We start from the raw sequence: 25,626 nt of genomic DNA on the forward strand, positions 1-25,626 counted from the left end.
AACCATGAAAGTGTGTGTGTGTGTGTGTGTGTTTTTCTGTCTGTCTGGGTGTGTTTGTGTGTGTGTGTGTGTGTGTGTGTTTTTCTGTCTGTCTGGGTGTGTGTGCTGTCAATTTATCTGTCTGCCGGTCTGTTTGATTTTGTGCATTTTGGCCCAGGGTTGAGCAAAGCGTGCCACTGGTATATCAACAGTAACACTATCCATTCATAACTTAAGAAAACAGCCCCACTTTAAAACATTTCCTCACTGGTGGCCACACATTCTGACATTTTGGGACACCGAATAACAAACTTAAGAACGTCCGTTGTTACATCACGTTATCCAGTCCAGCACTGAGTCTGTAGAGAATTCACAGGCAATCAAATCTCGCCTTAGGCTTATCTGCAAAAACTCTTCGTAATTTAGGTATGCTTTGGCTCACGCATACTTACGACCTCAGAGGCGAAAACTTACACTAAAACTCTGCCTCTGTCGGTCAGTCTGTCTCTGTCTGTCTCTCTGTCTCTCTCTCACACACACACAGAAACACACACACACACATCGTGGCACACACAAACACATAGCCTATACACCGTGGCGTGGCGCACACGCACACACACATATATATATATACACAGTGGAACCTCCCGTAATGGCCTCTCCCAAGAACGACCCCCTCCTTTTTCAGACGACCGACCTACCAACATAGGGTCAATCAGTAGTTCGTAATTACCCAGCACACGTGAAACACGCACACCGTTGGTCACGCATCAAGACTGAGTCAGGGGTGGTAGTCTGTTAGTCAGTAGTGCGTGAAAGTCCATGCTGACCCAGTTTACAGACACTGACCTTCTCACCTGAGGCCAATGACCAAGTTTCACTGAGGCCGTGTGTGTCAGTGTGTGTGGCATAAGAGCTCTCCTTTGAGCCGTTTGATGTCAGTCTGAGAGGAAACTCTTCCTGTCCCCGTTCAGGGCCGGACTACCGGGGGGGTTATGGGGGTTGCGCAACCCCCCCCCTAGCCTAAACATGTACCTTACTTATTTAATTTTTTTTATTATTATTGCTTATTTTATGCCGTTTCATGCAAGGAGCGACCATTTTCCTATCTCAGAATATGATCTACCCGTCAGCTTCAGGGGGCTTTGCCCCCTGACCCCCACAAACGAGGGGGGGGGGTGGGTTCTAGGGTTTCCGGACCCCCTCCCCCCAGCCAAAAAATAAAAATATTGGATGAGGTATGCATTTCTTTATTTTACATTGAGTTTCAATTTTTGGGGTATTAATCAGTGACAAAATCTGCTGCCTGAAACTGGTAATGATCATCCTCAGAATGCACCAGACTGCACCATTTTGCATCCTTTTTTTCAAAATTTTCCGGGGGGGCATGCCCCCGGACCCCCCTAGCAAGCTAGGCGCTTCGCGCCGTCGGCTCGGCGCTTCGCGCCTTCACACCCATATCTTCACAATATACTTTTAAAAAAAACAAGTCATAAAATGAACTGATCCGCCCCTGCCGCCAGGGGGGATGTCCCCCTGGGCCACCACTGGCAACCCCCCCCCCTCCTCTTCGCCTAGTCCGGCCCTGCCGTTTACAGACACTGACCTTCTTACCCCGGGTCAATGACCCGAGTGTTTGCCTATGAGGCCGTGTGTGTGTGTATGTGTGAGTGTGTGTTATGTCTGCCTGTCTGTGCGCTTGTGTATGCACATACATCATGCAACCCATTTGCACATCAAGTGGGAACAAAAATGGGATAACGAACACAACTAAAGACTGAACTGCCCAACAGTTGTCTCCCCTGTAAAAAAAAAAATACACCTCCCAAACTCCAAATAAAGGCCCCTCTTTTTTACGACCGATCAAGTTTTTCTGGACATTTTCAGGCTCGTTAGTGGGAGATTTTACTGTATCTGTTACAGATACAAGTAATCCTGCGTCTTAGCGTGCACGGGAGTAATTTTATGTTCAACTTCTAACGTACAGAAAGGGAAAATGATAAAACAGAAAGGAAGAAAAAGAGAAGAGTGTACAGGGTCAACAAGGGAAATGAAGAGGAGGAATAAGGTAGTCAGGTGCGTACGTCAGTGTGTCAGTGTGTAGGGGGGGGGCGTGAGGTAGTAGGCTACTACCACGCAGAACAGCAAGCTACGCAGGCCGTGCTGGTCGTCACACCCGCTAGTTCGCCATTATTCTTTGTTTGTCTGTCTGTCTGTGTTAATTCTCACACACAAACACACACACTGCACACACACACGAGAGTGCTGCTCAGTTAATATGAGACTTGCAGGTACTTTGTCCTCCCCGATCTCTGAGCAAGAACCTCATGACATGAGTGTTTCAGCTCTGCCAGAGTGCCTGCAAGTCTCATACTATCAATGCCGACAATGGTTCACACATTTTGTCTATCCGCGCGTCAACAGTGACGCACAATCCACAAATCTTTTTGTGTTCCCTACCAGACCTACAGACGGACCACTCAGTAAATACCCGACCCCGACCCACCCTGAACAGAACAAACTCATCGCCTGTACCCGAGTATAGAACCTCACCGTGGTCCGCCGGTAGAAATATCGACATTTCGCTACGCCTGCTTGCTCTGCCGCGCCGGGTAGCCCTGTTAACGTTCCTTGCTGGGTGGATAGATCGAGTGGCTGGCACGCATGCTGGCCGTTTATACTTTCACTGCCAGCTAATAGTCAATCAATCAATATGAGGCTTATATCGCGCGTATTCCGTGGGTACAGTTCTAGTCTGCTATACCTTCAGGTTATTCACTGACCAGGCAAAACGTGTGTGTGTGTGTGTGTGTGTGTGTCCTGTTCTGTAGTCGATCAGCCGGGACTGACGCGACACCTGTTCAGTTTGTGGATTTCTTACCTGTGTAGGTTGTACATACAGACACACGCACGCCATAAACTGAACGGCGGTTCAGTGAGCTAACGTAGCTGGAATAATCGCACTGCTGCAAGCCCTGACTGAGAGAATAATTCAGGCGAGTTGAAAGTGCGGCGGTGGGACGGTGACATTTTGGAATTGTACCCGGTGTGTGAACATGCAGAACAGGTCGACCTAACTTGCGACTTTGAGGTCGTTTTTTGTTTGCTTTGTTTTCCACACACAAAAATGTAGGACTACCAGTGTGGCTTGGAGTGGTTTTCGTCACTTAAACTGGTTCCAGCCATGGAAATATGGCCTCTATATTTGATGGCTGTGACTGGCAGCAGTGCAAATGGAAAGTCTTAGTTCTCTTGTGTGCGTTCCAGACCGCCTTTCACCAGGTATGTCATTATATAAAGTACTGTGGACAGGTGTGTGTAAAATACTTCTCTGCTGAGCCACCCTACGTATATGTTGTTTCTTCGATTTAACTTGTGATTTGTTGGCTGCATGGTTGATATTGATTGATTGGTTTGTTGATTGGTTGATTAATTGATTGATTGATTGATTGATTGGTTGGCTGGTTGATTGCTTGATTACTTGATTGATTGATTGATTGGTTGGCTGGCTGGTTGTTTGATTGATTGATTGATTGATTGATTGATTGATTGATTGGGTCGTTTGTTGACTGGCTGACCAACCGACTGACTGGTTTATTGACTGACAAGAAGATAAGCTGGTTTGCTGGTTTGTTGGTGTTTAAGAGTATGGGCACCACAGAACAACTCTCTCTCTCTCTCTCTCTCTCTCTCTCTCTCTCTCTCTCTCTCTCTCTCTCTCTCTCTCTCTCTCTCTCTCTCTAAAATGTACAAGGAAGTGAACGTTTCTCTCTGTACAGAACCTTCAAATCAACCCTAAGATTATCCAACTATTTAAGTGATTTGAAACATATTAAAGCTAGAAATCTTCTGATTAGACTTAGATTGGGAGTATCTCCTCTGAAAGTGCATCGATTTCGCTTTAATTTAAATGCAACCTCCGCTGATTTATCTTGTCCATTTTGTTGTGGCAGTGTTGAAGATGAAGTCCACTTTATTTTAGTATGCCCTAAATATGCTGAGTTAAGAGAATATTATATTCCACGAAAATACACTAGAATCCCATCATTGTTTAAATTAACCATGCTGTTTTCAAACACTAGTAAGCCGCTATTGCTACGTTTTTCTACATTTGTCATGAAGGCGCTTTCCATTCGTAATCCATAATCCGTAAACGAAACATCAATATGTGCATTTGTATGCTGGTGCTTGAGATGTGCTCATTTCCATGAAAAGGGCCCAAGGCCTACTCATTAAAATATTCAGACTTCAGACTTCAGACTTCAGACTCTCTCTCTCTCTCTCTCTCTCTCTCTCTCTCTCTCTCTGAAACACTGCAATGTTAGAGATGGTACCGTTGTAATTGTAAACGATTATTATATAACATGTGAGGATAAATGTGTAAGACGTGTATATGTGTAAAATTCCCCTAACCCACATCCCCTCTTCCCTGGTTTGTATATGGGCCAATGGCCATACGTACAATAAACCATCCAAAAGCCAAAAAAGTCTCTCTCTGTATTTGTGTGTGCGCGCGTGTGTGTGTGTGTGTGTGTGTGTGTGTGTGTGTGTCTGTCTGTCCGTTCGTGTATGTGTGGTCGGGTGTGTGTGTCTCTTTTTGTGTGTGCATGCGTGCGTGTGTGTCTGTACTGAGCGTGCGTGCGTGCGTGCGTATATGTGTGTTCATGTCCGCACAATTCTGTCACTTGAGGCTTGTACAACTATTCAAAAACAGTGTACGTCAAAGTAATCTCGTTATACAACTGTGAGGTATGGGCTTACCCTCGGTTTTGACATTACGTAGATTTCGTGAATATCTCCGCGTAAGATACTTCTCAGTTGGGTTGATCGTAATGGGCAGGTGGTCGTTGTCAGGAGGTGGTCGACAGGGCAGGTTTGGCTGTCCTGACTGTCTGGTAGAGAAACCTCGGTGATTATGGTGTTGGTGAATTTCTGAATTGCATGTATTTCCTTGTTTTCACTTCCTATTTTATTCATGTTTTTATTACTTAGTTAGTGGAAGAATATTTTGTATGTATGTTTGATGGTGTATGCTTTTAATTAAGCGTTGCTGACTATGAATGTAGATGTAAATGCTTGTATAATTGTGTTTTAATTTTAAATGTGTCAAGCGCAAAGAGCATAATTGGAAAGTTATGATGTTGCGCTATATAAATGCTCATTTATTATTATTATTATTATGTCAGTCGAACCTGCCTTGCGACTACCTCTTGACAACGACCACCTGCCCATTACGATCAACCCAACTGAGAAGTCTGGACGGGATTATTTCCTCATCTTTGCATACCGATCACATGTCTATTAAGAAAGCTTTCTGTTGGCCTACTAGGTTTGGCTGTCCTGACTGTCTAGAAGGGAAACCTCGGGGATTATAGTGTTGGTTAATTTTTAAATTGCATGTCAGTCGAACTTGCCTTGAGACTACCTCTCATTACTGCCCATAACGACTATCCCAAGGAATACCCTTCCAATTTATATCTATACAATTCACCTTTCCGTAGCGACACCCTGTCTATAATGACCACTTTTTGTTGGTCCCTTCCCTTGGGTGGTCGTTAAAGACAGATTCTATCTATATCTATATACGGCTTGTGTGTGTGTGTCTGTCTGTCTGTCTGTCTGTCTCTCTTCGCGATGCACGGCCACAGTTCTCGATGGATCTGCTTCAAATTTGGTGGGCATATTCAGGTAGACCCCGGACACAATCTGGTCGATGAAAATTTTCAACCCGTGCTCTCAGCGCGCAGCGCTGAACCGATTTTGGTTTTTCTGTAGATCCATTTCCAGTAACTCTTCCTTATCTTCTCCAGTGTTTTGCGCGTTTACCTCCCTTACTTCGTGTGGCGTCAATCGCGGGTACCCGGAGAAGCCGGCGTACGGTGCGCAACTCACCCGGCCGGGTACCCGGCGAAGCCGGGTATTCGGCTCTACTTCTTCCCGGCGAAGCCGGGTATTCATACTCCGTCTCGCGATCATCCCGGCGAAGCCGGTACCCGGCGAAGCGGGTAATCATCTAGTTGTATATATGTATTCAATTCCTTAGGGCTACAAAAAAGGACTCCACAACTGAAGAGTATAAAATACTGCCTCCGTTGTAAACTATTATTTCTTCCTGTTCTCATCGACGTGGTTTAAAGTTAAACACTGTTTTAGATATTCATGACATTTACATAGATTTTTAAGCATAAAAACAACAACAAGCCCATGGCGTTTTCTGGTGTCTTCAAAACTAAGTTACAAATAGAAATAATTAATTTATGACGAACAGTCATGTATGACATGCTTTGCAAGTCAGTCAGTTTAACACTTAGGTAGCATCATCAAGTTTCTCACAGACTTAAAGTTGTATCACTTGTAATCAAGATTTTGCAACGATTTCTTTCAGCTAAAAAGCAAAAGAAATCGTTTCATGTTGTTGTTATTCCTCCGTGGACAACATCCATTTTAAAGTGTTACCAGCTGAACGTTGATCGACTTTTCTCCGTGTAATCACGCTTATCCCCCAAATCACCTGGTAACTGGAGAAATCGAAGCACTCGTTACTATTCCTGTATGCCTGAAACTGTTGCTGGAATCTGTTCATGCAGTAATTAGTCGATTGGCCGTTCTTGTTTTGCCCGAGACATTAGAGATTTTTAGTGCAAGAATCTTGTTGTGCTGTTGAAACTGCGGAAAGCTTTATGCAATTTTTATTTTGGAACAGTTCTTTTTTTGGTGTGTGTGTGTGTGTGTGTGTGTGTGTGTGTGTGTGTGTGTGTGTGTGTCTGTCTGTGTGTGAGTGTGTGTGTGTGTGTGTCTGTGTGTGTGTGTGGGTGTGTGTGTGTGTGCGTGTGTGTGTAGTCTGTCTGTGCGTATTTGTCTCTGGCTCTGTCTCTCTTTTTGTCTCTGGCTGGCTGACTGGCTAGCTGGCTGGATGTCTGTCTGGCTGCCAGTCTGCCTGTCTGTCTGTCTGTGTGTCTAACTGTCTGTCTGCCTGTCTGTCCGTCTGTCGATACACCAGACATGATCCAAGACTTCTGACGTCAACACCAACGTGTATAATTGTGTCAGCAAAACGGGCAGTCACCGACAGGTAGATGTTTGCATAAGCTACTGCAGCGACCCATTGTAGACACGAGTGCATTATGTCTAGGAAAGAGTTGACGTCGTTCTTACAATGAAAACTAGAAACGTTTTTATTGATTGTCAATGACAACAACAATAGCGACACATTATTCCTCCATTTCAGCGCAGATTGTCACTGGCTATACACTTTTATGAAACATTCATTGCAACATCAAGCACAAAACTCGTGTTTACTCTGTGTGCTACTTTTGCTATTAGAACTATGTACTATAATATGTCACACTGTCTTCAAAACGTGCTACAGAAAGTGTGTTCAAAAGCGGAACACTTCAAGTTAGAGTATATGAGGTTAGCTTAGGCTTAGTTATAAGTTTATATTTTGTCGCAATCATGCCAGTTACACATTCAAAAATGAATTGCTCCAAAGTATGTAACATTTGTCCATCATGGTCTGTATGTTTCGATCTTGCCAATGTCAGTTTATTGCACGCGAATGACAGCGGAGTACAGTGACAGAGTGAGCGGAATCAGAACTCTGGGCTAGATGTTTGGTTTAAAAGCACTAGCCTTTTACGAGGGCAGTTCGAGGGTCCCAGAACTTGACTTTACTCGTAATCGCATGCCTGTCCGAACCTAAATCGAGAGGCCGAGAAAGAAAAACAAAGTCTGTAACTGTAAGCGGATTAGTTTAATCACTGGAACAATTCGAGGCACTTGTATCGTGCGCGCAACTGCAACTGAGACATTATGGGTATTGATGGCGCTAAAAGTAAGACACCATAGATGAAACATAGGAGTAATATGACGACGGTGAAGACGATGATGATGAATATTATGATTATGATGATGAGGAGAATGACGAGGCAGCGGCAGTAGCACCGTTGGGGTCTTTGTCGTCGTCGCAGCAGTTGCCGTTGACGATAACCTCAATGCAGGTGCTGCTGATGATGATGGTGACGTCGACGACGATGATGATGATGATGATGACGATGATGACGATGATGATGATGACGACGATGATGACGACGATGATGACGATGATGATGATGATGATGATGATGATAATGATAATGATGCTGATGCTGCTGATGATGATGACGACGACGACGACGACTACGATGATGATGATGATGATGATGATGATGATGATGATGATGATGATGATGATGATGATGATGATGATGATTTCAGGCGGAATCTGGAAGCTGCGGTAAGGACGAAACGTCAGGCACGCGGCACAAAAAAGGAGATGATAACTGCTGGTACGAGCTCTGGTATTTCTGGTACGTATGTTATACTGTATTTTGGAAGATGCAAAATGCGAACATTTGAGAAGTTGCCATATACTTAACAAGGGAAAAAAATATAAATCAGGAAGTGACGTGGGCGTTTTTTTCTGTTTTTTTTTTTATCAAACATACATTATTCAAAAATGATTAAACACAAATCAAAAGTTTAAGCAAATTGTAATGACAAACGCCTTCTCTGCCCTTACATGCACAGGGCACTACACAGAAGAAGTGGTCAGCAGTCACAAGTCACGTGACTGCTGAGAACTAAAGGGAACTAACTTCAATCATTTCTGATGATTACTGTTATCTCTCCAATCCTCCTTCAACGTCCTCCCCACCCTTCCCTTCAGAAATATCTTTTATATCACGTGGTTTTTGCCCTCGTCTCTTGTAGACATTAGCAAGATCTAGATCAGCTCTTTTGAGGACGTGTACGGGAACGTGTACGGGAAACGTCACTCAAATCTAGTTTTTACGTCACGCGTTTGCCAAGATCTGCAGTCTTGGTGGGAGCAAATCAACGTATGCATTTGGAACATTGGATAAAAAAAATAAAAAAAAGTCGCGTAAGGCGAAATTACTACATTTAGTCAAGCTGTGGAACTCACAGAATGAAACTGAACGTAGTCCGCCGCTAGTGCAAAAGGCAGTGAAAGTGACGAGCCTGTTTGGCGCGGTAGCGGTTGCGCTGTGCTGCACAGCACGCTTTACTGTACCTCTCTTCGTTTTAACTTTCTGAGCGTGTTTTTAATCCAAACATATCATATGTATATGTTTTTGGAATCAGGAACCGACAAGGAATAAGATGAAATTGTTTTTAAATCGATTTCGGAAATTTAATTTTGATCATAATTTTTATAGTTTTAATTTTCAGAGCTTGTTTTTAATCCAAATATAACATATGTATATGTTTTTGGAATCAGAACACGATAAAGAATAAGATGAACGTAAATTTGGATCGTTTTATAAAAACATTTTTTTTTTACAATTTTCAGATTTTTAATGACCAAAGTCATTAATTAATTTTTAAGCCACCAAGCTGAAATGCAATACCGAAGTCCGGCCTTCGTCGAAGATTGCTTGGCCAAAATTTCAATCAATTTGATTGAAAAATGAGGGTATGACAGTGCCACCTCAACGTTTACAAAAAGCCGGATATGACGTCATCAAATACATTTATCGAAAAAAATCCCAAAAAATCCGGGGATATCATTCCCAGGAACTCTCATGTAAAATTTCATAAAGATTGGTCCAGTAGTTTAGTCTGAATCGCTCTACACACACACACTCACAGACAGACAGACAGACACACACACACACACACACACACACACACACACACACACACACACACACACACACACATACACCACACCCTCGTCTCGATTCCCCCCTCTACGTTACAACATTTAGTCAAAACTTGACTAAAATTAATGTAAAAAGTGAGTCACGGGTGACGTAATATCTACACGTACACGTACAGGTCTTTGCTACACGTTCGACCATCTAGAACACTGTATTATCTGGTGGAGCAACAAATTAGCTTGAACCACAGTTAGTTAGTTAGTTAGTTAGCTGAACATTGCTTTTCGGGTCCTAGAGACCTAGGCTTGTTTTAAGCGAAGACGTCAATATCCTGACTTTTTATATTTAGTCAAGTTTTGACTAAATATTTTAACATCGAGGGGGAATCGAAACGAGGGTCGTGGTGTATGTGCGTGTGTGTGTGTGTGTGTGTGTGTGTGTGTGTGTGTGTGTGTGTGTCTGTGTGTGTGTGTGTGTGTAGAGCGATTCAGACTAAACTACTGGACCGATCTTTATGAAATTTGACATGAGAGTTCCTGGGTATGAAATCCCCGAACGTTTTTTTCATTTTTTTGATAAATGTCTTTGATGACGTCATATCCGGCTTTTCGTGAAAGTTGAGGCGGCACTGTCACGCCCTCATTTTTCAACCAAATTGGTTCAAATTTTGGTCAAGTAATCTTCGACGAAGCCCGGGGTTCGGTATTGCATTTCAGCTTGGTGGCTTAAAAATTAATTAATGACTTTGGTCATTAAAAATCTGAAAATTGTAAAAAAAAATAAAAATTTATAAAACGATCCAAATTTACGTTTATCTTATTCTCCATCATTTGCTGATTCCAAAAACATATAAATATGTTATATTCGGATTAAAAACAAGCTCTGAAAATTAAATATATAAAAATTATTATCAAAATTAAATTTAAAAACACTTTCATCTTATTCCTTGTCGGTTCCTGATTCCAAAAACATATAGATATGATATGTTTGGATTAAAAACACGCTCAGAAAGTTAAAACAAAGAGAGGTACAGAAAAGCGTGCTATCCTTCTTAGCGCAACTACTACCCCGCTCTTCTTGTCAATTTCACTGCCTTTGCCATGAGCGGTGGCCTGACGATGCTACGAGTAAAATGGCATTGCGTTCAGTTTCATTCTGTGAGTTCGACAGCTACTTGACTAAATATTGTATTTTCGCCTTACGCGACTTGTTACTCATCAAGTCGCACCGTTGCAGGAATATCACAGCGAACCTTTTTTTCAGTTTTTTTTAATCTTTTTCTTTTTCTTTCTGTTTTATAATTAGAAACTGAGGAATAAAAATCGCTTCAAACATTAAATAAGTGCACGACAAAAACAAGTAATTCGACTATCAGAGGGGTGCGATATCAGCAGCTCAATAAAAACTTTGAATTCTAAGATCGTGAGTTCCCCCACTGAACGTTTAACCCGCCCCATCCCTCAGTTTAGCTTGGCCAAGCTCAAAACGCAGGTATGACGAATGCTTGTTAGCTAATGACTTACTTACTTTCTTTTAATTGAAAAATACACCTCTCTTACTGCTGTGAGAAAAACATATTCGGTTGGACGACAGGTTTTTCATCTTCAAGTATGATCATCTGCTTGTGGTTGGACACGTATTAAACAAATCAATTTTGCTTTTGCGTTGACAGAATTACGCACAACAGCTGGCAACCACATTCAGTTAGTTCTCTTCCTTTGTGTTTCACGATGATTTAATTTAAACGCTTAGAAGGTTTCTGAAAAAAATAGGAAAAGGGGCAACATACATACATCTCTAGGAGAACTGATACCTAGGCACAAAACGATGTAGATAAGACACCCATGAATTTTGGTCTCAAATAACAGCGTGACGATAATTATAAGATTGAGAACGCTTATGCACAGAGTGACGTAGAAGAGAATTGTAAATCAAGAAAGTCAAGTTCATCGAAAATTTCACACGATATATTACAAATTCATGATGCCAGTATCTAACCAGGTTTTCGTTTTGTACGTACTTTGAGCTACACACTCACACACATACCCTACGTGAAAAGTCACAATAGAACAAGTGGGTTAGATAATGGTAAGATATAAACAGACAAACAGACAAACACACACACACACTCACACTCACACACACACACACACACACACACACACACACACACACACACACACACACACACACACACACATACACACACATAAAGACCCGAGTAGACAGACATATAAACAAACATGTATGTATAATTATCTATTGAAATGAACACGCGGCAAGTTCCACATGAAAGATTCCTTCTAATTCAAATGCGTTCTGTTGGCGTCGAACCAGGTTCTCTGTCTTTGTGCTTCCAACCACAGTATACGCTATTAGGCACACACAAAAAAAGTCTGTTTACGGTAACATAGGCAAAAAAAATAAGGTCGGTAGGTCGGGATTTTTTTTTCTCCAAAAAACCATATTTTTAAGTTATTTTGCCAAAAAACAAAGACTTTTAAAAAAATAAAAAAAATAAAAATTTAATTTTTTTCTTCCAAATGCCAAAAAAAAGTCTAGGGTCGCGCGAAAAAATAGGGTCGGTCGGGATACCGTAAACAGACTATTTTTTTTTTTGCCTTACTAAGATACTTCACAAGAGAGAAAAAAATTGGCTACGTCTTCATAAAATTATTATTATACATAATCATAATGAAGAGGAGTTGGCACATTATTCACTTACTGGATCAGAAAACATTGGCAAAGAAAGATATATATCGGTTGTGCCCACCCATGCATATCTGCGGAGATCGATTCCAGGTCTGCAATATATAACAGACATGTTCGTGTCCGACGGAGCGTGACCGTGTAGCACATGATTTGTATGGCTTGAAATGGATTCGCACTGTTGCACCCGACTTTCGATCAATTATCCCCTCCATCCCCTTCTTCTTCTTTCTTTAGACTGCCGCCTTCATCAAAGTGAAGATTCTGCAGACTTTGTCTCTGTCTGTCTGTCTGTCTGTCTGTCTGTCTATCTATCTGTCTGTCTGTCTGTCTGTCTGTCTGTCTGTCTATCTATCTGTCTGTCTGTCTCTCTCTTAACGACTATGTCGGTGTACATTTTGTGCGAGTGTGGGTGAGGATGCGTGAAAGAGAGAGTGTATAGTATGCTTCCATTAACACGGGGGATAACCTGTCAAAGGCCGAACAGAAGCCGAAGGCCGCTCATGACACGTGTGAAGGCAAGTTTTGTCTGTTTTCTAGGTATTGTTTGATTTCTCGATGCATAAAAAGTCAGGGAGCGATTGATATTTGCCCGTAAATAGCCTTCAAAGCTGAAAATGTCCGCGATCGAGCACCGGAAATGGCTGTTCGATGGGTTTTGCAAGTAGAAATGTGCTTTAGTTCACCAAATCAGCTCGTATTTGGTATGGGTACGGGATTCTAGAGGACGAAGGAGTCATAAGAGGTGCAAAGAAGTGCTATTTGGGAGTAGAATAAATCTTCCGAGACAGTAGACAAGAGAAGGTCATATTTGAGAGATGCGCGTAGGCCGATTGTCTTTCCAACAAGCGAATGATACAGCAGATTAATCATTCGTTTTGACCAGAAACCTAGTCTCTAGTTTTTATGAATGAGTTTTTTAATTAAAACAATCACGAGAACTCTTTCGCTTACCCTTAAATCTTTATCCTTGTAAAATAAAGTTATCTCTCTCTCATAGTTTCTTTTTGGCCTGTTGGCAAGTCTTCTCTCACTCGTTGAAATAATAGAAAACTGTTGATAACACATGGTACCCGGGGGGAGTGGGGGGGGGGTAAGTTAGCGCAAGGGCAGCTGATGGCGGTGCCATTTCATGCTTGTTCTTTGTTTCATGTGTGTAGTATAGTAGGGACTAGCTGTAAGAAAGGACCGTATGGACCTAATGCTATAGCATCCCTCGGTAATAAAGTTTTCGAGTTCGGGCTCTCTCTCTCTCTCTCTCTCTCTCTCTCTCTCTCTCTCTCTCTCTCTCTCTCTCTCTCTCTCTCTCTCTCTCTCGGTCACCCTCTCTCTCTCTCTCTCTCTCTCTCTCTCTCCCCCCTCCCACCATCTCTTTCCTGCATTACGAACATGTTACTCTCCCATTTTCCATCTCTCAGATGTACCTTTGTACTGCTTTTAGAATGTGTCTCATCAAAATGTGCACAAATAAAACAATCAAGCCCAATACGTTCATCCAAACAATACCACAACAACAGGTCCGCAACACTCTCTGATTACGTGTAAAACTGGTCTTTTCTTGCCGTCCCCCATCAAAACTCCCACAAGCAAAACACTGACACGTGACACTTTTCCAAACTTGAGCAATGCCAGCACGAAAAACGTGTTGCTTCTTATCGTCAAACGGTGATCCCCAAAACACCCGTAAAGCAAAACACTGATACGTGACACTTTTCCAAACTTGAGCAATGCCAGCACGAAAAACGTGTTGCTTCTTATCGTCAAACGGTGATCAGCAAAACACCCGTAAAGCAAAACACTGATACGTGACACTTTTCCAAACTTGAGCAATGCCAGCACGAAAAACGTGTTGCTTCTTATCGTCAAACGGTGATCACCAAAACACCCGTAAAGCAAAACACTGATACGTGACACTTTTCCAAACTTGAGCAATGCCAGCACGAAAAACGTGTTGCTTCTTATCGTCAAACGGTGATCACCAAAACACCCGTAAAGCAAAACACTGATACGTGACACTTTTCCAAACTTGAGCAATGCCAGCACGAAAAACGTGTTGCTTCTTATCGTCAAACGGTGATCAGCAAAACACCCGTAAAGCAAAACACTGATACGTGACACTTTTCCAAACTTGAGCAATGCCAGCACGAAAAACGTGTTGCTTCTTATCGTCAAACGGTGATCAGCAAAACACCCGTAAAGCAAAACACTGATACGTGACACTTTTCCAAACTTGAGCAATGCCAGCACGAAAAACGTGTTGCTTCTTATCGTCAAACGGTGATCAGCAAAACACCCGTAAAGCAAAACACTGATACGTGACACTTTTCCAAACTTGAGCAATGCCAGCACGAAAAACGTGTTGCTTCTCATCGTCAAACGGTGATCACCAAAACACCCGTAAAGCAAAACAATGATACGATCACTTTTCCTGACAAGCTATGCACGGAAAACTGTTGCTTCCAGCAGAAAGGTAATCCCAAGTCGGATCCGGCGGGCAGCTAATCTAGGTGTGATAAGCCTCAAAACAATAGTCCCTGAAAGCAATTTCTTGGATAACTATCATTAATTGCTTCCAGGAAGGGAAACGTTGTCTCTGAGTAGGGCCTAACTAGTTTCTGTGTTGTATCCCTGAGGGGAACATTTCACGTGTGTGTGTGTGTGTGTGTGTGTGTGTGTGTGTGTGATGTGTCTGTGTGTGAGAGTGTATGTGTGTGCTCTGTCTGTCTGTCTGTCTGTCTGCGTGCATGTGACGGTCTGACTGGATGGCTGTCTTTCTGTCTGTCTGTCTGTCTATCTGTCTGTCTGCCTGTCTGTATGTCTGTCTGTCTGCGTGCATGTGACTGTCTGTATGTATGTCTGTCTGAGTGCGTTAGGGATTATGTGTGTGAGTGTGAGTGTGTGTGTGTGTGTGTGTGTGTGTGTGTTTGTGTATGTCCGTCCGATTGTCTGTCTGTCTGTCTATCTGTAAAAACATGTGCTTGTCTGTCACTGTATACAGGCCCGTGTATGTATAGGTCCTTCTTTTAGTATCTTTACATTGGTTCTTCCAAATAACTAAGTCCAAATGAGTATGCATCGATTCAAAACAGGATTTATCTTCTTTGAGTCGTGTGACAGAGGCTGAATAAAGATCGCATTAACTGCTTTAGGCCAAGGCTACAATATCTGAGTGCGTTCAGTCGTAAAAAGTAAAAATAACTGAAATGGATTGATACATAAATGTACGTTATACGACACAGCAAGCCATGTAGTATTCTGTTTATCCTACATTTACGTGTATTTTACTGAAAATGTCCTGCAGTCGAGGCAGCTAAATTGAAGACGCTAGTTTTGGAACCTAGATCTATTCTAAAGCATCGTGCAATCTATTACGTCAAAGCAAAGAAACGTCACTCTGAAAGTGTGGCGTGACGTGTTAGTTCGAAAATTCATCGAGGGTAATAAAAAGCGAGCGCAATTTTGTTTCTATAATGACATTTGTCTCGGTGTCTTTGGCATCATAAGCATTGGAAAAACAGGTCCCTGCCAGACTTGCTTGACATGACCTCATTTACATGATATACACACGTGTGATTTGAACGATTGTTATCTCACGAGTGTCTCTCTCACGTATACAGGATAAACAATTTATCTACATGACTCTATCACATGTATGGCTTACAAACTCTGTTAGGTAACATTGACCGGCACGGCCGTTGGCCTAGTGATAAGGCGTCCGCCCCGTGATCGGGAGGTCGTGGGTTCGAACCCCGGCCGGGTCATACCTAAGACTTTAAAATTGGCAATCTAGTGGCTGCTCCGCCTGGCGTCTGGCATTATGGGGTTAGTGCTAGGACTGGTTGGTCCGGTGTCAGAATAATGTGACTGGGTGAGACATGAAGCCTGTGCTGCGACTTCTGTCTTGTGTGTGGCGCACGTTATATGTCAAAGCAGCACCGCCCTGATATGGCCCTTCGTGGTCGGCTGGGCTTAAGCAAACAAACAAACAAATAGCTAACATTGAAGTTTGAAAGGAAACATACGGACATTTTTTCAAATGTTATGCTTTGAGTCGAAAGCATTTTCAAACTGAGACAAAAAGCTTTCTAAAAGCCTTGCCGGTGTCTAAAGCAGCAAATCATTCAGTCCCGTGTAGGTGAACTCTTCAACCCAGATTTACGTCACTGAAACAATACCTGTCAAACAGCGGTACCAGTGATGTCAATTTCCTCTGCCGGATAACAGAACACCGCCCCGCAATAAAGTTCAGTTTGTATTGTCCAGTTTGTGTGTTTATTTAACAAAAGCAACCTTCTCGTGAAAGGCCACCTGGAACGTAGGACATTGTTGGTGGATTTCTTTCATAGCAGGTACCATTGTATACACCCCCCCCCCCCCAAAAAAAAAGTGCCTTTACCAAAGAGCTAATGTGTTGGCTGACCTGTCTTTGCCTGTACTTTAGTGGAGAAGGGGGGGCAGAGGTGTTTGGTTTGTGGGTTTGTTTTTTGTGTTTTTTATATTTAGTCAAGTTTTGACTAAATATTTTAACGTAGAGGGGGGAATCGAGACGAGGGTCGTGGTGTATGTGTGTGTGTGTCTGTCTGTCTGTCTGTCTGTGTGTGTGTGTAGAGCGATTCAGACTAAACTACTGGACCGATCTTTATGAAATTTGACATGAGAGTTCCTGGGTATGAAATCCCCATACGTGTTTTTCATTTTTTCAATAAATGTCTTTGATGACGTCATATCCGGCTTTTCGTGAAAGTTGAGGCGGCACTGTCACGCTCTCATTTTTCAACCAAATTGGTTGAAATTTTGGTCAAGTAATCTTCGACAAAGGCCGGGGTTTGGTATTGCATTTCAGCTTGGTGGCTTAAAAACTAATGAGTGAGTTTGGTCATTAAAAATCTGAAAATTGTAAAAAAATTAAAAAATTTATAAAACGATCCAAATTTACGTACATCTTATTCTTTATCATTTTCTGATTCCAAAAATATATAAATATGTTATATTTGGATTAAAAACAAGCTCTGAAAATTAACAATATAACATTTATTATCAAAATTAAATTGTCCAAATCAATTTAAAAACACCTTCATCTTATTCCTTGTCGGTTCCTGATTCCAAAAACATATAGATATGATATGTTTGGATTAAAAACACGCTCAGAAAGTTAAAACGAAGAGAGGTACAGAAAAGCGTGCTATCCTTCTCAGCGCAAGTACTACCCCGCTCTTCTTGTCAATTTCACTGCCTTTGCCGTGCGCGGTGGACTGACGATGCTACGAGTATACGGTCTTGCTGCGTTGCATTGCGTTCAGTTTCATTCTGTGAGTTCGACAGCTACTTGACTAAATGTTGTATTTTCGCCTTACGCGACTAGTTTGTTTTTGTTGGGGGTTGGGGGGGGGGAGGTACTTAACTGAAGGCCGCAGTGAGTGTAACCCACTCTCGCAGTAATCACAGCAGTAGCCGCGTGTAATGGAGCAGTTAAAACATGCATGAACTAGAGACTAAAAGATCGATGTTGCAAATGGCTTCGTCACTGTAACAACACGGCAAAGGGACTAATGGCGTTAATGCGGCCAGTAGTGGGAATGAACTGATTGCAAGGCTCGGGACAAAACTGGCGCGGTGTGGTGACACACTGTACACACTCAGCGCATGCAAAACGGGGTAACAGGTTTTGGCACCCACCGCACGATGAAAGCACGATCGGATGTGCCTGGTAAAAACTGATTAGAGCTTTTGGACGGTGCTTGTGGACCTTTTGGTGGCACAGCGGTATAGAGAATGTCTTGTTTTTAAAACTAATGGCCGGCCCACGGTTTGAACAAAATAAACGTTAGCCTGTCGTACGCTTCTTGCAAGAGCTGGCCAAACACAAAATCAAAACAAGTCGCGTAAGGCGAAATTACTACATTTAGTCAAGCTGTGGAACTCACAGAATGAAACTGAACGTAGTCCGCCGCTAGTGCAAAAGGCAGTGAAAGTGACGAGCCTGTTTGGCGCAGTAGCGATTGCGCTGTGCTTCATAGCACGCTTTACTGTACCTCTCTTCGTTTTAACTTTCTGAGCGTGTTTTTAATCCAAACATATCATATCTATATGTTTTTGGAATCAGGAACCGACAAGGAATAAGATGAAATGTGACCCTCCACCACGAAATGAGTCGCATGTCACCTTGCGCGGTTCTGCGCTAGGCTTAATATACACAAAGAAAAAAGCCAAGCACCCCCCGAATGAATTTGTGATAATAATTGAGTCAAATTTGTTTTACCATTTTTTTTCTTCGTAATGACATACATGGGTTTCCATAATAAGGTTGGGAAGTTCACGCGTCAAGATTGTGTCGCCACTGCCTGTGAGAAGCACGTGCAGCATGCAACCCATGAATGTTAAAAAAGGCAGTATGCTCACGCTGCAAATTTCTGTATTTAACACTGGGCGACGACAATTTGCAAACATTCTCTATGAACATGGCGAGAAGACGATTATCAGAGGCGATCCGATGGCAGATTATAGGAATGCATGCTAAAGGAGCATCCTTCAAAGCGATTGGTCGTCAACTTGGCTACCACTACACCGTCATCAGCCGTTTGGTACGCAAACATCGTCAGACTGGTGCTGTGAAGGACCGTCCACAGTCAGGGCGACCCCGTGTGACGTCAGAACGTGAAGACCGAGCACTTCTCCGAATAATTCGGCGTGAGCCATTTTCAACGAGTACCGTCCTGAAACGAGCATGGCTTCCAAATCGACATCTGTCAACCAGGACCGTACGAAACCGCTTGAAAGCTGCAGGAATGGCAGCCCGGAGAGTCATTAAGCGTCCCCGACTGACAGATGACCACAGGAGAAGACGCTTGGCATGGTGTCTGGCACGGCAAAGATGGAACCTGAGAACGTGGAGGAGGATCCACTGGTCGGAAGAAAGCAGATTCCTTCTCCATGTCACTGACGGCCGACTGAGGGTATGGAGGCACAGGAACACGGCCTATACACCCAGGAACATCAGACAAACTGTTCCATTCGGTGGCGGGTCAGTCATGGTTTGGGGTTGCATTTCCCATGACTGCAAGCTAGACCTTGTCACCATACGTGGCAACCTCACGGGTGATCAGTATATGCGACATGTCCTGGAACCTGTTGTCGTTACTCATTTTGACAACCACCCACTTGCCACAAGACCCGTGTACATGGATGATAACGCCAGGCCTCATCGATCCAGGGCAGTAGTGGACTACCTCCAGAACAACGCTGTAACAACACTCCCATGGCCGGCAATGAGTCCAGATCTTAATCCGCTGGAGCATGTTTGGGACATCCTGGGGCGTCGTATACAAGCTCTGCAGCCTCCTGTGCAAACATTACGTGAATTGGAGGCAGCTTTGCATCGTGAGTGGTTGCAAGTGACCCGTGAACAGATCCGACGTTTGACTGGAGGGATGAGACGCAGGGTTGACGCCGTCATCCGGGCACGCGGGGGTTTCACTCGATATTGAACTTTTGAATCGCGTATGCCATCTGAGCACTCTCAATTACATTTTTTTCATGACACATTTACCTAAACCTGTCTTTTTCAGCTTGCAGCTCCATACTTATCAGGGGTACTGTTTTAGGGTTAAAACGTCACGTTTTGGCAAGGTACCAAATCACGATTAAAACCAATCAAAACTGGAGTTTTCTTGTGTGATGTTATTTCCAAAGAGTTGCTCTTGTCGATAACATTTGTCAAACCGAGCTCCTGAACTTACTGTTTCCATACCAGAACTTTAAAAATCAGTCATTGCGAAATTGAAGGGGGGTGCTTGGCTTTTTTCTTTGTGTATATAAGTCCGGGGAGTGTCTGGTAACAGTGTGAGGGTCACCTTAGTCACAGGCTTATAACTCAAACAGCTTTTGCTCTTTTCTAAAACGGTTTTCACCACTGGATGGAGCATACAAATCTCTTTAGGAAAATGTACAAATATGAAAATCATGCAAAGGTGACATGCGACTCATTCCGTGATGGAGGGTCACAAATAGTTTTTATAACGATTTCGGAAATTTAATTTTGATCATAATTTTTCTATTTTTAATTTTCAGAACTTGTTTTTAATCCAAATATAACATATGTATATGTTTTTGGAATCAGAAAATGACGAAGAATAAGATGAAATTGTTTTTGGATCGTTTAATAAAAAATAATTTTAATTACAAGTTTCCGATTTTTAATGACCAAACTCACTCATTAGTTTTTAAGCCACCAAGCTGAAATGCAATACCAAACCCCGGGCTTCGTCGAAGATTGCTTGGCCAAAATTTCAATCAATTTGATTGAAAAATTAGGGTGTGACAGTGCCGCCTCAACTTTTACAAAAAGCCGGATATGACGTCATCAAAGGTATTTATCGAAAAAAAGAAAAAAACGTTCGGGGATATCATACCCAGGAACTCTCATGTCAAATTTCATAAAGATCGGCCCAGTAGTTTAGTCTGAATCGCTCTACACACACACACAGACAGGCAGACAGACACACACACACACACACACACACACACACACACACACACACACACACACACATACACACACACACATACACCACGACCCTCGTCTCGATTCCCCCCTCTATGTTAAAACATTTAGTCAAAACTTGACTAAATGTAATGAATAACGAATTAAATAGATGTGCAGAACCAATATACAAAGTATGTCCAGACGAAAAATTGATTATCAGACTTCCTGTAAGTTCTTATTGCATCTGACTTTGCTTTACTATCCAGGCTGTGTGTGTGTGTGTGTGTGTGTGTGTGTGTGCGTGCGTGCGTGCGTGCGTGTGTGCGTGTTTCTGTGTGTCTGTGTGTGTGTGTGTGCTGTGTGTGTGTGTGTGCGTGCGTGCGTGCGTGTGTGCGTGTTTCTGTGTGTCTGTGTGACTGTATTGTGTGTGTCTGCCGGTGTGTGTGTGTGTGTGTGTGTGTGTGTGTGTGTGTGTGTGTGTGTGTGTGTGTGTGTGCGTGTGTGTATGTGTGTTTGCGTGCGTGCGTACGTGTGTGTGTGTGTATGTGCGTGCATGCGTGCGTGTGTGTGTGTGTGTGTGTGTGTGTGTGTGTGTATGTGTGTGTGTGTGTGTAGTGTGTGCATGCGTGCGTGTGTGTGTGTGTATGTGTGTGTGTGTGTATGTATGTGTGTGTGTGTGTGTGTGTGTGTGTGTGTGTGTGTGTGTGTGTGTGTATCTGTGCCTCTGTCTGTTTGTCATTCTGTATCCCACTGAGTCTGTCTTTGTACTGGGGATCAGGGAATATGGGGGTTCGATGGTTCAAGGGTTGTTTTGTGAGTAGCGTTGAAAAAAACAATTATCTATAACAGTTTTCCTCACATTACAGTAGCACACACAACGTTGGTGATGAAGCTGTCTTTATTACACCCCCGGTATAGGGGTGTGTATAGGTTTCGCTCGATGTGTTTGTTTGTTTGTTTGGGTGTGTGTTTGTGTTCGCATATAGATCTCAAGAATGAACGGACCGATCGTCACCAAACTTGGTGAACAGGTTCTATACATTCCTGAGACGGTCCTTACAAAAATTGGGACCAGTCAAACACACGGTTAGGGAGTTATCGGTGGATTAAGATTCTACAAGGACTTATAGCGGGACATATTAATGGTCAAAGGGAAATAACCTTCTCAGTTGGTGGCAGTGAGAATGGTTATTTCCCTTTGACCAACGGGGGTGTTTTTCCTACCTCGGAGGAATTTCTTGTTTTAGCTGATGACATGGGCGTGTGTGCTTAAGTGCGTTCTCATCATCAAGTTCTTTACATTGTTTACGAGTACCGTTAGCAGTGGTAGTGACTAAGTGGATCCCATAACAACAGGCTGGATCTTATTCCAAAGAGTAAAGTGCTGCTAGACTTGTGTCGAAGGACGGTTAACTGACTGAGACGTGTTTTGATCTTTACCACTTGACACTGATTCACGGCCGTAAATTCAATATTTTTCTAGCGTCGGAGCTCTTTTTATGGAGTAGAACGAAAACTATGTCTGGAGTGAGCACCAGCGACACAACTGAGCACGGGTTTAGTATTGATGTAACTAGCGGTGACTGAAAGGTGCAAATTAGTCCCATGGAAACAGCAAAAATCGTTTATAATACAGCCGAGACCGAGTTTACGTGTGGAAACAAATGCCGCGTTGCTCGGTTAGGGGGTTAGCATTGGAAACAGAGTGAAGAGAATTTCAAAAGGCAAAAATCACGAGACGTAATAACAACAAAAACAAAAACAAACAAGTCGCGTAAGGCGAAAATACAATATTTAGTCAAGTAGCTGTCGAACTCACAGAATGAAACTGAACGCAATGCAACGCAGCAAGACCGTATACTCGTGGTCCACCGCTCACGGCATAGGCAGTGAAATTGACAAGAAGAGCGGGGTAGTGGTTACGCTATGCTGCATAGCACGCTTTTCTGTACCTCTCTTCGTTTTAACTTTCTGAGCGTGTTTTTAATCCAAACATATCATATCTATATATTTTTGGAATCAGGAACCGACAAGGAATAAGATGAAAGTGTTTTTAAATTGATTTCGAAAAATTTTTTTTGATAATAATTTTTATATATTTAATTTTCAGAGCTTGTTTTTAATCCGAATATAACATATTTATATGTTTTTGGAATCAGCAAATAATGGAGAATAAGATAAACGTAAATTTGGATCGTTTTACAAATTTTTATTTTTTTTTACAATTTTCAGATTTTTAATGACCAAAGTCATTAATTAATTTTTAAGCCACCAAGCTGAAATGCAATACCGAACCCCGGGCTTCGTCGAAGAGTACTTGACCAAAATTTCAACCAATGTGGTTGAAAAATGAGGGCGTGACAGTGCCGCCTCAACTTTCACGAAAAGCCGGATATGACGTCATCAAAGACATTTATCAAAAAAATGAAAAAAACGTTCGGGCATTTCATACCCAGGAACTCTCATGTCAAATTTCATAAAGATCCGTCCAGTAGTTTAGTCTGAATCGCTCTACACACACACACACACACACACACGCACACACACACACACACACACACGCACGCACATACACCACGACCCTCGTTTCGATTCCCCCTCGATGTTAAAATATTTAGTCAAAACTTGACTAAATATAAAAACACACTGAAGAGCATCAATAGTGAGACGATGTCCAATACAAGAAGGTAGAAGAAAACGGATAAACGGCTAGCAAAAATGGTAGATGTTATGGAATGTATTTATACAATTGGTATGGGTGGAGAGAGGGGCGAGTGGATACTAAAAAAAATTGACAATAATTTTTAAGGTAGACCTGCTCGTGAAATTCAGATCGAATTCAATACAAAACAAAAAATCTAGCGAGAAAAGGAGAGTGTGACTGTACACATACACCGACACACACACACTATAGTACACAGGCACGCATGCGCAAACTCACGCACGCACGCACTCACACTCTCTCTCTCTCTCTCTCTCTCTCTCTCTCTCTCTCTCTCTCTCTCTCTCTCTCTCTCTCTCTCTCTCTCTCTCTCTCTCTCTCTGTCTGTCCCTCTTGTCAAATCTAGTCATTCTGTCTGTCCGTCCTGCCAGTTTCTGTGTGTCTATATGCCTGTCTATATGCCTGTCTGTCTGTCTGTCTGTCTGCCTCTCTCTCTCTCTCTCTCTCTCTCTCTCTCTCTCTCTCTCTCTCTCTCTCTCTCTCTCTCTCTCCGGTTGTTGAAAAATACAAGTACCTGGGACTAAACTTTTCAACAATGCTAAGTTATACTATTGGTACTGAGGACTTCGTATGCAGGGCGAAGAAAGGCACTATTGAAATTCTCAAGGCCCTTAAAACGAATGGGTGTCATTCGTGCGCTGTATTATTTAAGTTGTTCGATACACAGATCGTTCCATCATTATTGTATGCAGCAGAAATATGGGGCCACCAGAACAATAAACAGATTGAGAAAGTTCACCGCTTTGCTTGTAAGTTGTTTATAAACGTACCCCCGTCGACCCCCAACGATACGATATACGGCGAGCTAGGAAGATATCCACTTTACGTTGATGCTGCTGCAAAATGTGTGAAATACTGGTTTCGGCTGTTAAAACAACCATGCTCTCGACTCTCAAAGATGGCTTAGGCCTACCTGTCTCTTTTGAACAATCACGACAGAGGGCAAACAAACTGGGTCACACATATGTCAAAGACCTTTTGTGCAAGTCTGGTTATGGTTTCGTTTGGTTGTGTGCTGGGGTGGCATCCGATGAAAAGTTGTTTCTGGGAGACCTGAAGGAGACAATGAGGCACCAGTTTTCACAGGAATGGTTTACACGTCTGTCAGAGAGTAGGGGAGGGTGGGGCAGGTAGGGTCAGGGGCAGGTTGGGTCACCTTGAATAACTCTCACAATTGAAAAGATATTCCCGTTTCGTTTCCGATCTATGTTTTTGAATGTCCCAGTGCGTCCCTATCGCCAATTTGTTTGAATGGTAGTGATGTGCAAGTATGGATCCGGTGGTTTCACCATGAAATTTGACAGTAAGTGACTTTTTTGACTCTCATACTTTTTGTTCTATACGTGGATTAACAGGGTGCTCATGGATGATATCTTTAGTATACACACCTGATTCATTTTAGAAGTGAATTGTGCTGTTTAAATTCGTATTTAAATTGAATCGAAACGTAACAGACCGATTTCTTTGTGCACCCTGTGCGGGGCAGGTAGGGTATGGGCAGGTTGGGTCAGTGACTCGACCTGCCCCGTCATTACCCAACCTGCCCCTTCTTTACATATAGAGAATACTACATGGCTTGCTGTGTCGTACCAGATTTACACGAGTTTTTTTAATTTAATATTGAACTGCGAGCGAAAGCCATGTAGTATTCTGTTTATCCTACATATTTTACTTACGTGTATTTAACTGAAAATGTCCTGCAGTCGAGGCATTGTAAAAGCTGGTTGGCCTTGAGACCTGGGTCAATGATCGGTACTTGCAATCTGAACACAGCTGCCTGTCCAGACACTGACCTTCTTACCCGGGGTCAATGACCGAGTTTTTATATGAGAGGAAAGTCTCTGAAGGATTGGTCAGCGCAGAATAAGATAAGAGAGGGGTTGAAGTGAATAGCGCAAAGAGGGGGGAGGGAGGGGGGGTAGTAGCTATTTTGACTGCTGATGCAATCGCCAGCCGCTCGTGGCACTGGAGGGGTGGTGACACGGTCAAGTGAGGCGGAGAGGGGTAGCTGCCTAGCCACTGTGTCTGGCCTTGATTGGTGGTAGTCCTGAGTCCTTCTCAAAGTGGGGAGG

At 42.8% G+C, this 25,626-nt stretch overlaps 1 protein-coding gene across 1 annotated transcript in view; it reads left to right on the forward strand.

Annotated features, from left to right (window-relative positions):
- The first annotated feature begins 1,578 nt into the window (after positions 1–1,578).
- LOC138981451 (uncharacterized) overlaps positions 1,579–25,626 on the forward strand; it is a 29,925-nt gene continuing 5,877 nt past the window's right edge. The window contains exons 1-2 of the mRNA XM_070354370.1: positions 1,579–3,261; positions 8,236–8,327. Of these exons, the coding sequence (XP_070210471.1) occupies positions 3,172–3,261; positions 8,236–8,327 (182 nt within the window). The 5' untranslated portion in view covers positions 1,579–3,171. The remainder of the gene's footprint in view (positions 3,262–8,235; positions 8,328–25,626) is intronic.

Source organism: Littorina saxatilis, linkage group LG12 (assembly GCF_037325665.1).
Source record: "Littorina saxatilis isolate snail1 linkage group LG12, US_GU_Lsax_2.0, whole genome shotgun sequence".
Taxonomy (NCBI): Eukaryota; Metazoa; Mollusca; class Gastropoda; order Littorinimorpha; family Littorinidae; genus Littorina; species Littorina saxatilis.